Below are 20,513 nucleotides of genomic sequence, written 5' to 3' on the forward strand. Positions count from 1 at the left end.
GAGGAAACATCAGCCTTGATTTTTCAAATGCTTGTACAAGTGCTTAATCTCACTGGAGCAGCTGAGGTCACTTATACCATGGGAGGTGCAGCATAGGTGATCAGCAGTCACCCATCCCAAAGCTGCCCCAGCAGCAGCTGAAGGACACCAGCTTTGGCAAGGAGTCACCGGGCAAGGAACAGCTTCTCCCTGCCCAAACTGCTTATGACAAAAAACCCCAATTACGAGCTCACCCTACTAACCCCAGCAACGGGCTGAGAAATTGGCCAACTGAAACCACTTTTGATTACTCTGCATCCCTCAATCAGCTGTCCTTGGGGGACAGCCACCTGCAGCCCCATGGGGACTCACCTCTGGAGTAATGCACCCCACTGGCACAGCTTTCCCATTCCTGTAGGCTCCCTGCTGCAAAATGGAAATCTGAACAAAACACCACAGGACCCAATGCTGCTCACTGGGGAAGCGATGAGAGTGTGAGCCTGCTCAAGATAAGGCATTGCTATTCTCACATCCCCGAAGCCTTTCAAATAAACACACAAGGAAGTGAGGAATATCTGAATCCTAAAGGAGAGGGAGGCACAAAGCATGTTATTCATGAAAGGGAAAAGCTGGGAGCGTGTGTGTGAGAGATACATAACCTATTAAAAATGTTGGAAACATATGGAAGCAATAATCTGTACTTTTTTCTTTTTTTGGAAGTAGAAACAAATGCTTCAGGATTTGGTGCTATTCATTCACGTGCCACATTACAAATGTTATCATTTCTCTGGATGAGGTACGAGTCACCAGTGGGAAGGACGATGCATATTTGGGCTGCAAGCACACAGCCTCCTGTCACCCCACACCCGTATTTGCTGCCCTCTACACAAGGGTGGATCATGTCTGGGGACAGGAACTGTACAAACATGCAGAACAAAGAACAGAAATAACACTGCCACTAGCAACTCCCAAGCTACTGTCAACAAAACAGAGGCATGCCATGCAACGCGACCTAGCCACCACCATCCAGCAACCTAACACATCTCCAGAGCTCTGGTCTGCCATTTATTTGGTGGGTTCACTGTACTACACATCTTCTCTTTCCTTGTCCATACGCTTCTGTGTTTCACCATCACTCAGCACCCTGAGCTTCGTAGAGTCATGAAGGTTGGAAGAGACCACGAAGATCACCCAGTCCGACCATCAGCCCACCCTCACTGTGCTCACTAACACATTTCCCTAGTGCCAGATCTACTCTTTCCTCAACATTCTCCTGCTCCCAGACCTGGCAAGGCCAGATGTCACCAGACTTCTGTATCAGACCACAACGAAGCAATGAGTTACAGTAGCAAAGAAAAGCCTGAATAATAATCCAGAGCGTTGCTGAGTTCTGAGTCAGTTAGCCCAGAAACAGCCACCCTGGGCCAGGCACGACCTGGGACACGTCACCCCACGCTGCAGCGTGACAGGGACACGTGGAGCAGATCTCCTCGCCCCGTGAGTTTGCGAGGGACAGCGATTATGCACACACAAGGAACAGACACCAAGGAAAGATGCAAACCAGTCTCACGTTGAAAACCAGCGAGGCGGTCTTATGTCATGTTTACTGCTGTTATTTACCACTTCTGCAAGGGAGAAGAATAACTATGGCAACAAAGACTTCTCCCAAGGTTCTAAGACAATTGTTAAAATTATCTGCCACAGCGCCTGACTGCTTCCCCTCCGGGAGCTGCAGCACTGCTCCATCCCTGAGCTCTGCAGTGCGGGTGGTTTGTGTCCCCCGCACCTCCTGGCACAGCTCTGCTGGGTTCAGCCTTCAGCACTCCAGGCAGTGTTGGAGCCATTTGTCACCTGTAGGGTTGCACACCCACCCTAATTGCTGCAGCAGCGGTCCTCAGCTCCCTCCGCTTCCCTCCTCCCAGCCCACCTCTCTGCAGGCTCCTCTCTGCAGGACGTTATGCAAAGGACTCTTCTAATGGCCATCCCTTCACCCAACCCCAGTGACAGCTTTATTTAAACCAAAGCTTGTTAACAAGCTGAATGGCACACAGCTTAATGTAATGCAGATCTGATTAGAAAACGGCAACTGGACTCCCAAGGAGTCGGAGATTTTTATTGAATTTGATTTCACTGCTCCCACACACAAAGCCACCTTTCAAGCACCAGCCTGCACTAACTGGGATTTTGTTGTGCGTGCCCAATTTCCATCCTCAAGACCACGGCCCACACAGGTCCTCACATACCTCACTGACAGGCTGCCATAAAATAAAGCGACAGCATTAGAGGAAAGAGTTGCTTTGCTGCAGCTCTGAGCAATTGCAGGTTACTCGGGCTATACTCCAATAGCTGCATCCTCACTGACTTTGCACCAAGGGATGATGGAATTCAACCTTCAGACCGTTCAGACGTGGCTTGCTTTCTCCTCTTTGGGGTTAAAAGATTTAGAACTGAGGATGGAACTTGTCTTGCAACCAGAGATGGGGTCTGGGAGCTCTGGGTGAAAGCAGGTAACTGGCCTTGTTCTAACAGCAGGGAGTTGCAGCTCACTGCCCACAGCATGTTATCAAGGGAATTCATCCACCAGCCTGAATGCGAGATCAGAGTTTAAGTGTAAGATTAAGATCGTTCAGAAATGTGCTCTAAAGCGAGGGATAGTTCTGCATTACTTGGGAATCCCCTTTCATCTTTTCTTCTTTTTCACATCAGAGAGATTGGTTTTATTCTGAAAATACAGCAGTTCTGCAGAATGCAATTTACTTTCAAGTGGTTTCCCTGGCTCAGAGGATGCGTGTGCTCCTAGGAATGATCAATGCAGCCAATGCTCAAAGCCACCTCTCCATCTGAGCAAGGCGGCTTTTAAGAGAGTGTGTGGGTGCAGAAACCTTTGGTGCCTGACAAAGCCATGTGCCTGCCCAATGGACAGATCACACCTAGAATCACAGGTAACAAGGCAATTCAGTCCTGCACAATCACGTCCAGGACAACGTGTACACCAGCAGCAGGGATGTGCTCTGGTTTCAGTGCCTACAAGCTCATAAATCCTTTAATTTCTCCCCAAAGCACATCACCAATTCCCATCTTTGAAGAAAAAAGCCCGACTCCCATTTATCAGCAAAATTCCGCTGTTAAAGGATCTTAAAAAGCTTTACGAATCTCCAGCGGTTAATTGATCTGGGTTTGTATCCTTAATCTGCTGATCTCCTTACAGACCACTGCTGTCTTCCAATCCCATTTGGGGAACTGAAGTGCCTGTGAGCACCCCCAGCAGGAGCTGCATGGCCCCACGCACACAGGGCACTGCTCCCGAGTGCGCCTGGGACCGACAGAACTAACTGCTATTACATATCCTGGGCATTACCAAACCACTCACTAGTAAAACATGAACATCCTTCCTCTCTATTGTGCCTTGGCAAACAGGCTGCCTTTCTGTTTTAATTGCATAATTACTCTTACATCGAGGCAATTAAATGTGAATGCATATGCAGGAGGGCTCTGCCTTGCCATCGCTGGTGTGAGGCGTGCAGCTGGAGCACACCTGCCCCACTGCGGGATGCAGAGCCGGGAGCACACAGGACGCACACCCAGCCCTGTGCACTGCTGCCCCAGGTAGGTAACCCTTTCCTTCCCGAGAAGGATCCATCTGTTTCAACCTAAATGCACGGTGGGACCCCTAGGGGCAGCTGCAGGTGGGTGGGTGCTCCTGGCAGGGTGAAGCCTGCTGCTCAAGGGTCCTGCAGGATGCAGCACAGCAGGCAGCATGCTGCTGCAGGGGTCACAACCCTGTCCCCACTGCACATCTGACACCACCCAAGAAGCTCAGTGGCCTTTGCTAAGATTGTATTAACTGCTTGCTCCACTTTTCAAACCTAAGTGTAACATAACACACAGGAAATCACAGCACCTTGTTCAGACTAAAAATCCCTCTGCTGACCATCCCTTTTCTTCTTATTTTACACTTGAAAGTTCACCGTGACACTTAAAAGCATTACAAGGCACCTTTGTGACAGCACCTGCTGCCCCAGACTTCAGCAATGAGAAAACCTGGGGCAGCTCTTGAAAGCATTTCATAAGCCCTGGGGAAAAAAAAAAAAAAAAAACACACTCAGGAGTGACCTTATAAATCTAACATACATGGCAGATCCCAATTGTGGCCAAGAGGAGACACCTTCACCTTCTGAAGGTCTGAGGTGGGGCATGGGACACTTGGATTGGCACCTGCACAGGGCAGAGTAACAGGGCTCATCCATCACCTCCACCCATTCATCACCTGCAGCTGCAGCAGCACATCCCCAGTGCATGACACTGCCCATCTGCAAGGCTGGAGCTTTAGATACAACTCAGCACGAATAAATCAATTCAGTGTCTCTCTCCTTGCTTTGGACCCATGTTTTATGTGCTGAGATGCAGCTCTGAGAATCAGGACGCGTGCTAGACACGTGGCAGATGCTGGAGAAAAGGGAATAACCTATAAAATAAGGCTAAAAGGTCACCAAGGGCTCTAAGTCAGTACCAGCTGCTAGAGCCCTCAGCCCAAAAGGTTTAATATCACTAAATCTCAAATCATCCACAAACAGAATTCACTTTCAGATAGCACAGCGTGGGGAGTAAAGGTGGGGCTGACTCAGAACGAGGCCAGGGCTCCCCGTGCTCCATAAGCACCACATAAAGACACAAGACAGCGTCTTTATGGAAATACAGGATAAATAGGGAAGAGGACTTGGCTGTTCCCACACATACATCCCCACCCTGCTGGAGGAAAGGACCCATCCACCTCGATGTATCGCCGCTCAGCATCACCAAGGGGGTAAAACTGCTGCGGGTTGAGGGAGGATGCAGGAGCTCCACACAGCCAGCTGGGACCACCAACCACAGGTTCCCTCACCATGACCCCTTGCCACCCCACTGTTGCTGTCCCCTGCCTCCATGCAGCAGGAGTCCCTGAGCTCAGCACACGGCACGAAGCAAACCAGTTCCCCCCAGCACTGCATCCCACAGCAGGTACCAGCACACCCACTCATCTCTCCACGGGGCAGCAAGCTCCCACTGGAGATGGAGACCCACCTGTTGAGGCAGGGGCACCGAGACCAACACAAATGCTCCCTAAAAAAGCCACATTTGCTCTGTGGAGCCCCAAAACTCCACGTGGGGAGCGCCGGAGGAAGCTCTATCCGAGGGACACGGTCTCGCCGCCCCCGAGTGGAAGGGACACGCGTGTCGCCGGGCCTTACCTCCACTTGTGCAGGGCAAAGCCAGGACATTGGTCCCCGCAGGTGTTGCAGGGCTGGCCCCGCTCCGGCTCCCCCGACGCCGTCGGCTGCAAGAAAAACAGATGTCACCCAGGGATAGGGGAGTGGAAATAGGGGTTACAGGGACACGGGGAGGTGATGGGACATCCAGGAAAGAGAGACTTGGGGACGGCGGGGACACGCGCCTGCAGCGGGACGGAGCCACAGGTGGGAACCGGGGAGAGGGCTGAAAGGAAACAGACCCCACCCCCGGCACTCACCGAGCGGCCCGAGAGCCGCTTACGGGAACCGCGGCCGAACATGGCCCCGCCGAAGCCGAGCCCGAGCCCGAGTGCGCGGCAGCGGCCGCCCCGAGCCGCCCCCGCCCCTCCGCCGGGCCCCCGCCCCTTCCTCCCCGCCCCCGGCCCCCAGGCACCGCCCCGGGAGGGCACGGCCGCCCCCCGCCCCGCACCGCCCGCTGCCGTCGCTCCGCTTCAGAGCGGGCGGCCCAACCCGCGGCTGTGGGGCACCGCAGCACGAGGGGGAAAAGCGGAGACCCCGAAGGGTTGGGGTCGTGCCGCCGCCCGAAGGGGTAAAGGCTGAGGTTACAGTTCTGCCCGGCTGCGGTGCGGCTGGACTTCGGACATCTCGTGCAAAAAGTTGCAGGGTGAAACACTTGACTTTCTCTCCCCTTTCTGCTCTGCAGCTGCTCTTCCCCCTCCCAGCTTCTCCTCATTGCTCCTTTCTGCCAAACTTTCTCATCCTTCTCAGTTTCCCTCTCAGCTTGCTGCCCAAGTGGTTTTGTAAAAGTTTGTGACGAACTCGGACAGGCAAATTCTCTGAACACGTACAAACTGTGTCACATTAGAGCATCCCTACCTTCCTACAGTCATCGAATCATGCACGTGGGGAAGTCAGCAAGCCCAACCCACGCCCACCATGCCCACTGACCACGTCTCTCAGTGCCACATCTCCGTGGTTCATGAACACCTCCAGGGATGGTGATTCCACCATATGGCATGTCATGTAGGACACGGTAATATCAGAGGTACAAACTGTCACCTCCATTGAAGGTCAATAGGATTTCAGGGAATGAGCATCATGCAAGAGAGGACCTGAAATTCAGCAGCACTTTGGGTGTCTTGCATAAGGTTCAGAATATTTAAAACTTCAATTAAAACTGCTGAAATAAAAGCATTAATGGATAGAGGACTTATAACAAGACTCGACGTGCTGTGGGAAATGCTTTAAAGGTGACCTGCAAATCCTTTTAATTGCTTTGCTGTTGCAAGAGATGTTGTGTGCCCTCAATAACAGGGCTGGTGAGGACATCTGCTATAAGTTTAAAACAGCAAAAGTAAGTCAAAGTTGGAGGGTACAGTCCTCAGAGGTGTGGCTGTGCTGAATCACAATCTGCTGATGGAGAGGCGGGTTTCAAACCTCAGTGGAGCAAAGCTGGTCTCCTGTCCTTCAACCCAGAGTGTCCATGGGGCCACCAAACCTGTCTGTCACCCTACACCCATGTCCTCCAGCTTCAGGGTGATAGGCAAGAGGAGTGCTCAACACCCAGAGCCAAAAATTGAGTTCCCACAGCCCCCATGGACTCAGGTCCTTCTGGGAAATCTAACAACCTCCCGGGACCAGCACATGTTGTCTGACCTGTGACTTCAAGGACAAAGGAGGATTCGTTGTCCTCCTCAGGTCCAGGGCTGTCAGGAGGACTCAGTCCACATTTTTGGGATGCTCAAATGCTGCGTGAGAAGAAAATCAGGCCAGAACATAGTTCTCTGGGATGTGTTTAGGAAAGGGAGGGGAGACATTATCTCACTGCCCTGAGTGCTCCTCTCTCCTCCCCCAGAAAAGCTGCTGAGAGTGAAGACTGCTCAGGAAATAACTCCCACTCCCTTGTGCTCGCTGTGTTCAGGGGATGATGCACACATGGTGGCATGGCTGGGAGGGCAGGGGACAGGCACACAGCTCCGGGCCTACCTGTGCTGGCACAAAAAGTAATTCCTAAAGTTTTTACTTTTTTCTTCCTTTTTTCTTTTTCTTTTTCTTTTTCCTTTTTTTTTTCTTTTTTTTTTTCTAAACACGTAGATCTTCCTTCTCAGAGAAGACAGGCTCAGCTTGGAGGTGGGGGCTGTCAGATGCCGCTGTCACATAGAAACTGAGACACATGGATAATCTATGCCAGACAGTTTGTCTGACAAATTATTGTTGCTGCTGTCACTTACATTGTTCTATACATCATCTTCCCCTCCCATTCCTGTTTCAACCAAACCTGCCTCAGGATGACACTTATAGCCCTTCTTGTGACTAAGGCAGCCTGAATCCTGGTTTCCTCCACTTGTATGCAGCAAGAAGGACACTTTTCCCTACTGAAGCAGCCTCATTTTGCCTGCTGATTTCTTGATTGTTGATTTCTTGAACTGTTATCAGGCAGGTTTGGTCTAAAGCCTTCCAATAGCAACAGGAGGGCTTAAAAATGCCTCTCAATGCCTTGTCTGCTAAAGGAGCGTGCAAGGGACCAGGCGTTTATTTCACTGCGTATTTCTCCTCCCAAACCTCCTCCCTGGGTAAACGTGCCCCCATGAGGGTCTTTCAAGAGGGGAACAAGTCAGCGTTTCCGCTTCTTCCAGCTTTGAGATTTGCAGTGACTGCAGGCAGAAAAGATTGCACATGAACCTCAGTTTGAGGTGGGGATATGGAATTTCAATCTGTGCTGTGCATAACAGGAACACAGGCTGGGATGAATCATGCTATGTTACTTCAGTTTGAAATGTTTTTTGCACTGCGTAGGCTTTTCTAGGGCATATTCCATCAGGCTCGTTCCGGTCAGATTTACTTTGAACATTTTTAATCTGTGGTACACACACTCGAGATGTCAATACCAGTAACCAAGTGGGTTTAGCAACTCAACAAAACCCTTCCACCATTTCTGCAGATCGCCGCACGTTTTCAGAGCACTCTTTAATCACAGCCAGTTGACTACAGCTAAGAGTTTTTTCACTGTATTTTTCGATGCTGAGGTATTTGGATTAAAATTGCAGTGAGTAATTCCACCTTCTCCTTCATCTATGCAGTAATTTGTAAATATCACATGGATTGTTTTTTCTTTTTTTTTTTTTTCTTGTCCTCCCAACCAGGAATGCAAATGGCCATTACGTGCTCCCCAAGGTATCTCCAAATAACCCTTCTCCTTTTAACCTTAGGGTTTTATTGTGTTAGTTGCTAGGAAACGCAGTAAGATTTATAGTCAGATATTGTTAATTTTGAAGGCAGTCTTCAGTTTCCCCGTAAATAGCGCTGAGGAGTTGGGCTGTGCACCAATAAAACCTGCAGCCCAGCCCCGCTGTGCGGAGGCGAGCACCTGCTGGGAAGCACGGAGCCAAGCGGGAACACAACGATCCCAAATAATTAAAAAAGAGAGAGAAAAGGGGAGAAACAGAAGCAGCGCACACTCCCCTGTAACATCGGGGCTGTGGGATTGGGAAGTTCTGCAGGACGGAGCTAAGCTCAGGCTCCAATGCCCTCTGGTGCCAGCGTGGTGAAGTGTGCAGCATGCATCCCCTTGGCATGGCCTGTCCTCACTCCCCCAGATTGCTGCGTTATATTTTTCTTGCCCCAGAACTGGGTTTCTTTGCTGTCCAGATCAGCCCTTGCTTCTTGCTTCTCACCATGGAGGGAGACATGCTGGATTGTGCTGCCCTGTGCTCAACTGAAGGCTGCACAGAGCCATGCAGAGGGGCACTGCCGATTGGTACACAACCTCCTCGTGCTATAGCAGTGACAAATTTTTGGTACTTCTCACTCCCCTTGAGCTTGCTTGCCATCCAGCACGATGATTTGTTCCACATCTTAAAGCTGTGCTCTTTCCAGGCTAATTCAACGTATCAGGTGTGTTCCTCAAGATGAGAAAAATAATCAAACACATGTGGGGTAACACAAAGAGAATGGTTGTAAACTAAAAGAGATGTAAATAAGATGTTGGGGGGAAATATTTCTCTCACAGGGCTGAGAGGCACTGGCACAGCTGCCCAGAGCTGTGGGTGCTCCATCCCTGGAGGTGCCAGGTTGATTGGGGCCCTGGCCGGCCTGATTTAATGGTCGTCAGCCCTGAACATGGCAAGGGAGTTGGAACTAGATGGTTTTTGAGATCCCCTCCAAGCCAAGCCATTCTATGATTCTGTGATGATTCCATGATACTTGCTGCCTACAGCTCACAGTGCTCCCAGGTGACATATTTGTGTGCATTTAGACACTTGAAAGGCCCAGGCATGATGAAATAGGAAAAATCCAAATGCAAGTCATATCTAGAAAGCTTCACATACCACTTGCATAACGCAGAGTGAAGATGATGTAGAGGTGGAAATTATCAGATTACCTCAGGCATCTGACGAAGGCAGCTCCCAGGTCATTCCAGGTGAGCCGTGCTGCATGATGCTATACATGTTGACAAGGACACTGGAAGGATTTTAAGACACACCATTCCAGTCAGCAGAATTTAGCAGTACCCCTGAAACAGAATGTTTTGGCTGAGGGTCCCTTGGATCAGCTGTGTCACAGGCTTGGGTGCACTGGCTCCCAGAATGACAGCATTTAGAGACATGCCTGCTTCCAACATCACCTACCTGGCCCTGCTCCCAAGGGCTGGCCAAAGCTGGGTTTGAAACGAGATGATCTTTGAGGTCACTGCAGACCCAATCCATTCTATAATTCTGTGTTTCTAAATCCAGAGGCATGGGAGCAAACAAGACCCCTCTGCTGCCTGTTGACCATGGGCACCTTGACCTGGACTCACTGGCTTCTGTCGGGCTGTTTGCAGGAAGCTGTACTCCTTCCGTGCTTTGGGAGCAATTAAATCATTTCACACCAAATGTTCTTTTCTGCGTAGGGTGGGGAAGGCAGCAGCAAGAAGAGAACAGCTTCAAAGGGAAAGGTCAGCAAACCAGAGAGGATGGATTAGAAAAGGACAATGCAGCAAAGACTTGATTAACTTAATTGCTTGTTTGAAATGTAGTCAAAGATTTGAGTAGGATGAAGAAATTATAAGCATATGAATGGAGCCAAATAATGATTTAAAGGGAGAACGTATGCAAAATCCTGCCTCCCATACAAAGGAGAGGATTCTTTGGACTCCTGGCTCTTCTCCTTGAGCTCTCAAAGCCAGAGATGCTGAGTACCAGCAAACACCCTGCAGCTGGATGTCACAGCTGGCAGCATGGAGCTTGCAGGTCAGCTTCACCCCAAAGCAGAGCTGAGGTTTTTCTGGTGACAATGGGTTGATGGGCATGGTAATTCTGTGGCATGAAATACCAACCCCTGGGTCAGCTTCACAAAGGACAAACGTGTTTCTGCCTTCTTCTGGTGCCTGCGCCAGGTATCTGTGTACTGACAGCCAACAGGTCGTGTTTCCCAGCACTTCAGAAATCCCATTTATAACCAGAGAGGGGCAGAAATCATTTCACAGAAATTTCAGATTTGATGGGTTTTTTTCTTTTATAGGAACAAACAAACCAAACTTCCCCTAGGAAATAAAATATAAAAAGCATGCAGGTTAGGTTAAAGCAGTGTTCTGTTCTCGTTTTGATATTTCAAAAATGATGCCTTGTGTTTGGTAATATAACATAGCTTCAAAATTAAGCCACCTTTGAAGTGGAAAGTCAGACTCTTCTGAGAAGGCCAAAAATAACTTCCCAGCATTCTTCATCTCACTATTGCTAAGAGAGGTCAGAAACTTGTCAACTAAATCTGCTTCTGGAAGGCTACAATCCCTGCTGCCTGGATTGCTCCAGAACAAGCAAAAATACTTGGAAAATGCTGAGACCGGCAGGCACCGCTTTGGGCGTTCTGCTCCTTCCTGCACAAAGCTACAGAGCTGCAGCCAGGAATTTGTACTGGGAAGGCACCCATCCCCTCCCAATGAATGAGCAGCAGCTCAAAGCTTAGCGACTTCTGGATGAACTCAGATGTCATTCCCAAAAAGGAATTTCTCTCGATGCGAAGAGTTCAAGAGTCAGGAGGACTTACTGATTCCTTAATGCCTTCCCTATGTCAGCTGTTGGGAAGAGGACTCAGCCAGGAGGTCCAGCCTACGAGTGCCTCAGTGGGAAATATTCACCATCCTTGGTCTTTTCCATCTCTCCTCATTTGTCAGTGTGTTTTTCATGGGCACGCAGAAGACAGTTTTCTAGTAAACATCTTGATTTAAACCAAGCACCCTGAGACAGGCATTTCCAGCAGCCTTCACCAAAATGCATTGTGTTTCTCTAGAGAAGAAAAAATGCTCACTATTAGGGCAGAAGAGAAAGCTGTAGAGATCAACTCTGCCCCTGAAGCAATTAGTAGTGGTAGGCTGTGCAGTAAGGTTGGAGAAGCACACTGTAATTTTCATAGAATTACTGGAGCCAAGAGTCAAAAGCATTGAAATAACCCCATCATTATACTGGGCTGGAAAGTGAAACATTATTCAGGAGCCATGCACAGCAATGTGGCTCCACAGCAGCCCACACTTGGAGTCTTTTTAATTATTTATTAAAGAAAAATGACAGTAAAGGGAGGACACTTTTGGTCACGGGCTAATGGCTGTGGTGCTGGCAGGGGCCGTTGAGGCCATTCCAGTTGCAAACCAAACAGCCAGGGGAAGGCTCTTCTTCCTCCTCCTGGTACTGGGAGCTGGCGAGGTGGCAATTCCACGTTGCTGATCATGATCAGGTCACAGATCCTCAACCTGACATTACAATTCTCCCCAAATTGGCGTTTTAGGGACTGCACATGTTTTCCTTGATAATGGAGTTTTCCAACAAACCATTTATGGGTCATCCATTTCCAGGTCAATCTCTGCTTTTAAGCCTCATTTTTAAGCACTGGAGTTTATTTGGAGCTGTGTTGACATAAAACTGTTTATAGAAAGTCGGCTGATTAGCAGCGCTCATTGGGATTTGCATTGCCTGCCACAGCACAGAAATACAGATCTGCAGCTCAGAAAGAAGAGCTCTTCTGTCTGTAATAATCTGTAACCATGTTTCTTTGCTGGCATCATTGAAATCACCAAGTGAAGGGAGTTGCAATACAGTCAAAATTCACTAAAAATATGTAATCTGAAAATGGTTAATGATAAGTTGCAAAGAAAAACAGAAGTCTCCTTTAAAATGTGTAATTGCTGATTTACAATAAATTAGATTATATTTTAGGAAATATTCCAGTATATTTATATCCCTACTGCTACATAATTGCAGAAAGAATGCAGTTGGGATGCACACTTGTATGCAGCTCAGTTTCCAAAGCAGAATGCAAACGAGAAGAGAGAAATACTTCGGTTTCCCAATATGCTAAATTTGGCCTTTGAGCCCATTGGAGAATCTGCATGGATGCTCCATGGGTTATCAATAAGGGCAAAACCCAGGCTGTCATCTTCACAGGGATGGAATCTCCAGGCTGTTTAGGAGTCACTGTTTGGACAGGGTTGGTGTGGTGAAATAGGAGTGAGGCTGCTCTGAGGGATGCTGCTGGAGCTGACCATGATGGCCTTTTCTCAGTTGATTTATTTTGGCTGATAATATTATATAGGTCAGGTTACCCTTGCTCACCTTTCAGGAACATTTGTCCAATGTGTGGCTGGGCTCCTGGTTGCCCCTATTACCCCAGAGCAGTGCAGGGAACATACAGCCCTCCAGTCACACCATTCCTCTCCTGAACAGCAGCTGGGGAGTGCACAGAGCAGTCACAGAGCACTGTGTTCTCCTGAAGGTCCCTAGACCACAGGCATGGCACTGTGCATGCAGCACTCCTCCCCAAACTCCTTTTTCTTGAGACAAACAAACAGGGAACCCAAAGCATGCAAATAAAAACCAACACAGAACGGAATGTTTACCATTCACTGTATTGTTCCCTTGTGTACAAAGTATTTTGCCTTTATAATAGCATATAGGCATTAAAATATGATGGCAAATTCAGAAAGACCAAACAGACTTGTCTTACAGATCTTTCCATTTCCTTTTTGAATATCATCAGAAAGAAAAGAAAAAAAAATCTGTACAGAAAAGTGCTTGCAAAAAGAAAAAAATAATCTCCCCCCAAACCCAACAAAATAAACCCCACAACACTTTGTAGAAAAATAATGGCATCGACATACAAAACCCAGAATTGTTTCCTGAACTAGAAATGTCTCATGTCTCTGCTCCTCAAAGTCTGACCCTGTTTAATGAAACCCAATGGTGAATCATAAGATCAGTGATCTGTCAATTCTCATATTGTAGTTTATTTGATACTTCTATTTTTTTAGGTTCATCTGGCTCTGTTAATAGTTGTTGTGATACTACGTGGTAGAAAGGAATGCATACAGATCAAAATAATATTTCTTTTTATAAATAGCCATTCCTTTAATTACAGAAAATATAATAAAGCCTGTACTTTCTAAGCACCACTGTTTCTCTCTATAGTTCAAAGTGCAATTTTCCCTTTTCCCCTACACAAGTTACACATGAGCAGTTATCATTAAAGAAAAAAAATCACTATTCCATTTTACTACTTTTCCCTTTTCTCTCTGTATTTCCCTCTCCCATTCCCTTTTTCCCTTTCCCTTTTTCCCTTTTTCTCTTGCCTTTTTTCCCTTTTCTTTTCTTTGACCTTTGAAACAGTATTTTTGGCATTTTTTTTTCCTCGGGAAGGAATCATTCCTCACTGTCATATAAGCAGAAGACATAGGTGAAATAGCAATCTAAGATATAATCACATCCACTTATTGCATGTGCTATTAAACAGCAACAATAACAAAACAAAACAAAAAAACACCCCACCCCTAATTATAAGTATGATTCTCATTCTTCCCTTTAAGCCTGCGTATTAACGAGAGTGACAGGGGCACACTGGTGAGTGCCGAGCACCAATTCTTCAGCTGCATTTTAACCCAACCCTGCTCCCACATTGGATGCCCACCAAATTACATCCATATGTCAGTGCCTGACTGTCAGGCTGACAGGTCTTACTCTGTGGGCTGGCAAATGCATGGGTTATGAGTCTGGGGAGCTCTCCTCTGAGGAGCTATGCAGAGCTGAGGTTGGGTTTGAATACCTGCGCCGCAAATTTGAAGACTTAGCTGGATGAGTCTTCTGAAATGCTGGCAATTCTGCGCTGCAGATTTGTCCTTTGTGCTCCTGGCTGCCCCAACATAAGACACTGGGGCAGCGTTTTCCTATTGCTACGTAGAATCAAGGAGAAAGAATTAAGGGACATAGTCACAGACTACAAAACTAATCTGGTCACATCACCCCCGTTCAGTGTGCTATGAAGCTCTGCGCAGTGCTGCAAGCAGCAGTCTATGTACAGGCGGGGCATCGCACAGCCGCGTTTCTCTATCACAAAAACACTACAAAATCCACTTTAGGTCTGGTTCTACATTGGATCGTGGACAGCAAAGAGCACAGATGCCTTACCAGGAGGATAGGAAGCAATACAGAAGTAGGCGTGAAGCAGCCTGTTTGCTGGGGGTTGGGGGAGGGCAGCACTCCATGAGTACAAGCTGATCCTGCTGGAAACACAGCAAGGCTGACACTGCCTGGCCCCACACATGGGCACGGTGTGTTGGAAGCATCGTGGATGCAGTCCCCCAGCCCTGCCCCTGCAGCCCCGTGGGTGGTAGGACCCCACACTGCCAACGTGTTTTGGGATTATGTGACAACGTCCCTATAATGAGCCTCAGCTCCTCAGCCCACAGCCCAGGGAACATATGGCCCCATCGCCCTGCTGCCGGATGGAGGCGGGAAGCACGATGGCACATGCAATTAGCAGGGAAACGGGTGTTCTTTGGAAAGCGACTTTACTTCAGAACCCTACAAATAAACAGGGCTCAGCTGAAGATCCGTCTGTAGGAATTTTCCTGAACTTGGAGCAGATCTCAATCTATTGCATGGAGACAGGAGTTGGACTCGGTGATCCTTATGGGTCCCTCTTCCAGCTTTGGGATATCCTATGATTGAATCTTTTGATGACTGATTTTATGATTGATTCGCCTGACAATTTTTCTGCTTTCTTCCTTTTCCCACTGATAAAGGCAGCGGATTAACTGAAACTACTGAGCATTAATAAATACCATGTTAGCACCAAACCAGTGCTTTCAGCACCAGCCACAGAGGTCATGTGAAATTCAAAACATACCTAAAAGATAAAGATTGCCAATGCAACGAGCACTGTATTCATTGTCATGTTTTCCTTGAGTGCTGTCAGCCTAATCACTAAATTAAAATTTAAGCACATCTTGTCTATTTTCCCTACATCAAGACAGATTGAAATGCCAAAAATACCCCAATGCAGATTGTGTAGCACCGTGGAGGGCTAAAGCAGCCCATAACTGAAGGAAAATTACTGATTGAAAGTAAACAACTGAATACAGTGACAATAAAGTATCACTTGTCATAATGCTACATATAATGTAGAGTACGCAAAATGCAGTGGTTTGACTGCAGGATTTAACAATAAAAAATAAAAATAGTAAAAGCAGCCTTAATATAATGATTTTACGTACAAAAATATTAAATCAAAATAAATAATTCCAAACATAAATATTATACTGTACATTAAGAATATGCGATCTATATACACACATAAACAGGTTAAAAAAGTGGGAGGCAGAGGTATTGCATCGCTATCCTTCATCCATCTCGTCTCCGCAGGCTGCTCTCAGAGAACCTGCAAGGCACAGATGGGGAGCACACGTCATGGGCTCTGCCTTATGGGGTTGTGGGGACCAATTTCTAGAAGCTGAACCCCAGGGCTGAGCAGTGAGTTGGCTTTAGGAAATAGGAGCCAGTTCCTTGGTGGCCATGGCCTTACCATTGCTATAACACCTGCACGTTGAGGCCTGTTCCAGATGACGGGGTACACTTCCCACAGTAACCACCACATCTTCCTACTACTTTGGTACCATCCTGCAGGCAAAAATCAGAAATAACATCTCATGTGAGGGCTCCACACTCTGCAAGAACCAGTCCTGGATTATCAAATTCAAAGAGCAGAGATTTAGGTTGGATATAAGGAAAAAGTTTTTTACAATAAGGATGGTGAGGCACCAGAACAGGGTGCCCAGAGAGGTGATGGATGACCTGCCCTTGGAGACATGCCTCGGCTGGGCCAGGCTCTGAGCACCTGTGGGTGTCCCTGTTCATGGCAGGGGACTTGGACCAGATGTCCTTTAAAGGTCCTTTCCAACCCAAACTATTCCATAATTCCAGCCCGGGCTTTAATAGGAAACGTCTCAGAAGAGAAACAAAGAAATGCCTAAATCAATATACAAAATTACAGTTATATTTAAATGCATGCAAATGCAATTCCCTTTAGTACTGCCAGGTCAGATGCAGAGCACAAAGAAGAAAGGGTAGTTTTGATTTATCACACTGCAAGATGCCCAAGGAGAAGGCCATCTGAAGGAATATCTCAAGGGCATCTGCTTTCTTCAATCTGCCCCCCAGTGAATAGTCCATCGTTCTGCTGCAATGAGTGCAAAACCTGAATCATGCAGGAGAAGAAAACATCTAGGCAGTATCAGCACTTCGGTGGTGAGTGAGCATGTGAAGGGCACAGAGGACATTTTCAGAGAAATATCAGTTTGGGAGGGCAGTGTCTGGATGCAGAAAGGCTATGCTGCCGTCCCCCCTCAGCTCTCCGTCTCCAGAGTCAGCACAGACCCAAGAGACTGCTGACCTTGGGCTGGAGAGCTCAGCAAACGGGGCAGCTCCAGCCTCAAGCCAGGACATTGCTGCCAGCATCAGCAACACCTACACTTGGCCTTCTTTGTCCCAACTCCATGGAGTTCTTCTCCTCTTGGTCATTACAATGGTCAGACAGTCCTTGGGGGGAATCCAACCCTCAATTACCAGAAAATTGGACTTAAGTGCAGGACAAGCTTGCACAAAGCATTTATTTTTAAATGAGCTCCATCCCGCCCTTGACACAATTGATCCATGATTGCAGCAGGCTGCTGTCATCTTTTCTCACTTTGCCTTTCTTTCTGTTCCCGCTGCAATTACACCCCTGGAGCAGTGTGTGACAGATGCCACCGGGTGAGGGAGGCAAGAGCTGTCCCTTAGCCTCCCTGCCCCTTGTTTTAATGCTGATTGCATCTGCTCTCTGCAACCCCTAGGGCTGCTCGGGCTTCTTTCTGGTGGGGGAAGAGTTGCTAAGCAGTGGCCAGACCGAACATGTGGGGTCTGTGCTAGCTCTCTTAGACCTCCTGCTGCACTGGAGGATGGATCTGCAGCACTCAAAGCTGCCCAAAAGACACCTTTAAGAGCTCCACTGCCAATAAGATATAATTCATAGAATCATAAAAGTTGGAAATGACCACTAAGATCATCAAGTCCAACCATCAGCCCATCCCTGTCATGCCCACTAAACCTTCATCCTCAGACCCAGCTCAACAAACCCAGTGCTGTCCACCTCAGCCAGCTAATTACAGGTAGCTCTGTCCCAGAGCACTTCACTACTAAGCAGGCTCACTAATTAAGAGCAATAACTCTAATCAAGTTAAACCTGCTAGGGTCCCCCCGTTAAACAATTACGAGCAACACTTCATTTCTAAGGTCAGATATGTCAGATTTCTGTTAGCATCTATTTGAGAGACGTCAGCAATTAGAAACTTCCCTTGAGCAGGCAGAACCATAATTAACATTACGACTTACTGGGGATTTTTGAATTTCCGACACTGCATAATTCCCTTGGGAGAGCCACTTCGCCGTCCCTGTTAAAGAGAGCCCTGTTCCATACAGGTCTATGCTGAAGCGACCCTAAAAAGCAAGGAGACAAACCTGGTTACCCCCACAGCCCTGTGCCACAGCCGTACTTCTCACAGCATCAGTTTCCTAATGGGATCCTGATAGCGGTGTTTTCAGTTTCTCCATCACCCTGACAGTGATTTGCAAATATTGTACAAATTGCAGCACGTCTCCAGTTAGGAATTTCTTTCTCATTTGTAGCTGTGGTGAAGGAGGGGCTTTCGCTTGGTTTTTCACTCAGTTCTCCTGCTGCTTTTTCATGGTTTGCCGATTGAGGGCATTCTTGGCTTTTCCATGGCAAACCGTGGAACCTGACAGCAGCTGATGGAGAAGGTGCCTAGGAGCACTGCAGCCACTCTCACTTTCCCCTCCTCAACTGGAGAGGGCACACTTGTCCTTATTTTTCACAATTTCCAATGAGCTGAGCTTTTCCTTCCTTCCTTTCTTTTATTTATTTATTTTTTTTTTGTAGTCAGACTTCAATAAAATCCAAATTCTTTTATTTATTTTTTAAAGATGTTCTGCCCTTCATCCCCCCCCCCACCCCCCCTAAGTCTCAAAATACACAAAATATCTGGAAAACTCATGGCTAGATGGCTATATCAGCATCCAACACAGATATCTCAGCTTTCCCCTGGCAGACCCCAGCCCAGCCCATTTCTGGTGCCAGCCCCAACACACCACAGCATCAGAGGGCTGTGAGCTTTGCTCCCCGTGATTGCTGTCTGGTTGATGGGTAGACACAAGCAGCCAGGAACCTACTTGGTGTAAAGAGCCAACCCCTAGGCTGCAGAGCTGCGCAGAAAGGTGCCAGCCTTGAAATCAGAGAAGGAAAGAGATGGAGGGATGCCCTCTGCTGCCCGTTAGTGCAACCCACTGCTCAGTGCCATTTGCAGACAAGGTCTGGAGAGTCCAAGGTGTTAGGCCTGTACATAACCAATGGTACCAATTCCTACTGTCAAATGCTATCATCATGTACCTGAGGACATTTGGCTGCACTGTAGCAGTCCCCAGCAGTGGCATAAGGAACAGGTCGTCCGTCATGTGTCCGGGCAAACTGTAAGTCAGTTGCTACACAGAGGAGTTGGTGAATAAGACAGAAAGAAAATACAGGGAGAGACAAAACACATGTAAACGTTATTTGCTAAAATTTAAATTCACTGAAGCTGTTTTTGCACATTAATCAACACCTCATCTTCTGGACTTTTAATATTAGATCTCCAATTCCTCCCAGGCACGACTCCCAGTAATGAATTTCACAGGATGCCCATACGCTCACATCTACAGATGGGTTCAAATAGATAGGTGATGTAGGGCCTAGATATAAATAAAACCAAACCAGAACCCACGACTCCGCTTTTATTTCTCTTTCAGACAGTTTCACATTTTGAAAAAGGACATGGGACCTTCTAAATCTTCCTTTTGAACAAAGCCAAAAAACTGTCCGCAAACCGTCCCCAGCCCAGGGCTCAGAGATTCAAAGGGATTTGGGATACGTTGCTCTGGATCTGAAGTCAGTCTCATTTTGGTAGGGATGCATGACAGCTCCTGCCTGACAGCAGGTGCCCAGTGCCTTCTGAAATTCACAGGGAGCTGGTATCAAATTTTCTAAGGATCAATACCTAGAAGCTCTTAAAGACCTTTTGGCAGCTTTTTACAGACTGGCAGACCGGGAGGTCTTTTGGCTTGGAAATAAAGCAATAAAGAAACCCTGTCAGATAGAGAGTCATTTCAGGAGAAAAAATTTTGATTTGCTAAAAATCACCGCCATTTACTGAATGAATTCCCAATAATGCACTGCGTTTTTAAAACATTTGCTGGAAATTGGAAGCATCCCTAGAGCCAAAGGGACTGAAACTGACCCCGTGCAGCAGGGAAACCCCCAGCTCCCTGACATGCTGTTGTCAGGGTACCACCTGTTTTGCACACCTGCAGCCACCTCCTGCCCTGCAAACCCCCAGCCCCTCTGCCCACCAGTTATCTCCCCAAATTCAACCCCACCAAGAGTCTCCTCTGCTTCTCCACACATTGCATCTCTGATGCTCTTGGGCTGCAGCCTCTAAGTGCAAAGGTGACCAGGTCTAAAAGCATTCAACAGGAGAGCTCAGCAATAAGCCTCACTAGACTACTACTGCTTGCTCATAATTACAGCTACTTTTGTATAAAATAAACATAATTTTGCTTTTAATGGCAAGGCCCTGTATTTACTCACTTATTATTTGCATAGTGTTCAGGTCCAGCCTTACTTTGCTGAAGGTGGAAAACCCAGCTGCTGTGTAATCTTTCCTACACTGGCAGTCTTCTCGTCTGCTCCCGTTATACGGACATTCAGTCGGGTTATGCAATCTAAATCAAAAGAAAACCCTTTCTACTCATGACCGGGAAATATTGCTGCAGGTAGCAAAGACATTGGGAAGTTAAGAGCTAAAGGGATTCCTTACCTGTATCCATACACTTCTGAAAAGTTCTCTGCATCCCCATTTACAAGGGTCACGTACTCCTTTGGGATGTCAGTCTGCATCCCAGAGCAGTACACCTGGGG

The 20,513-nt window shown here is 47.6% G+C and overlaps 3 protein-coding genes across 6 annotated transcripts in view; 1 reads left to right on the forward strand and 2 right to left on the reverse strand.

The window, feature by feature from the left end:
• The window catches only part of PRICKLE2 (prickle planar cell polarity protein 2), an 86,988-nt gene extending 81,719 nt beyond the window's left edge, over positions 1-5,269 (reverse strand). Inside the window, exon 1 of the mRNA XM_065749555.1 lies at positions 5,208-5,269. The gene's annotated coding sequence lies outside the window, so the exon portion shown is untranslated. The remainder of the gene's footprint in view (positions 1-5,207) is intronic.
• Positions 1-20,513, forward strand: part of ATXN7 (ataxin 7) — a 218,084-nt gene that overhangs the window by 182,713 nt on the left and 14,858 nt on the right. The gene's annotated exons all lie outside the window — the stretch shown is intronic.
• ADAMTS9 (ADAM metallopeptidase with thrombospondin type 1 motif 9) overlaps positions 12,424-20,513 on the reverse strand; it is a 66,892-nt gene continuing 58,802 nt past the window's right edge. The window contains exons 35-40 of one of the 4 annotated variants that reach the window (XM_065749523.1): positions 20,413-20,507; positions 20,184-20,317; positions 18,951-19,042; positions 17,879-17,983; positions 16,035-16,129; positions 12,424-15,890 (exon numbers count right to left, since the gene is read on the reverse strand). In XM_065749523.1, the coding sequence (XP_065605595.1) occupies positions 16,040-16,129; positions 17,879-17,983; positions 18,951-19,042; positions 20,184-20,317; positions 20,413-20,507 (516 nt within the window). In that variant the 3' untranslated portion in view covers positions 12,424-15,890; positions 16,035-16,039. Of the gene's footprint in view, positions 15,891-16,034; positions 16,130-17,878; positions 17,984-18,517; positions 19,043-20,183; positions 20,318-20,412; positions 20,508-20,513 lie in introns of those variants that run through there. The other 3 variants (XM_065749522.1, XM_065749525.1, XM_065749524.1) reach the window with 3 other exon arrangements.

The sequence above is a fragment of the Cyrtonyx montezumae genome, unplaced genomic scaffold, assembly GCF_038088225.1.
Source record: "Cyrtonyx montezumae isolate F1298 unplaced genomic scaffold, pur_monq_1.0 scaffold_6, whole genome shotgun sequence".
In the NCBI taxonomy this organism is placed as follows: Eukaryota; Metazoa; Chordata; class Aves; order Galliformes; family Odontophoridae; genus Cyrtonyx; species Cyrtonyx montezumae.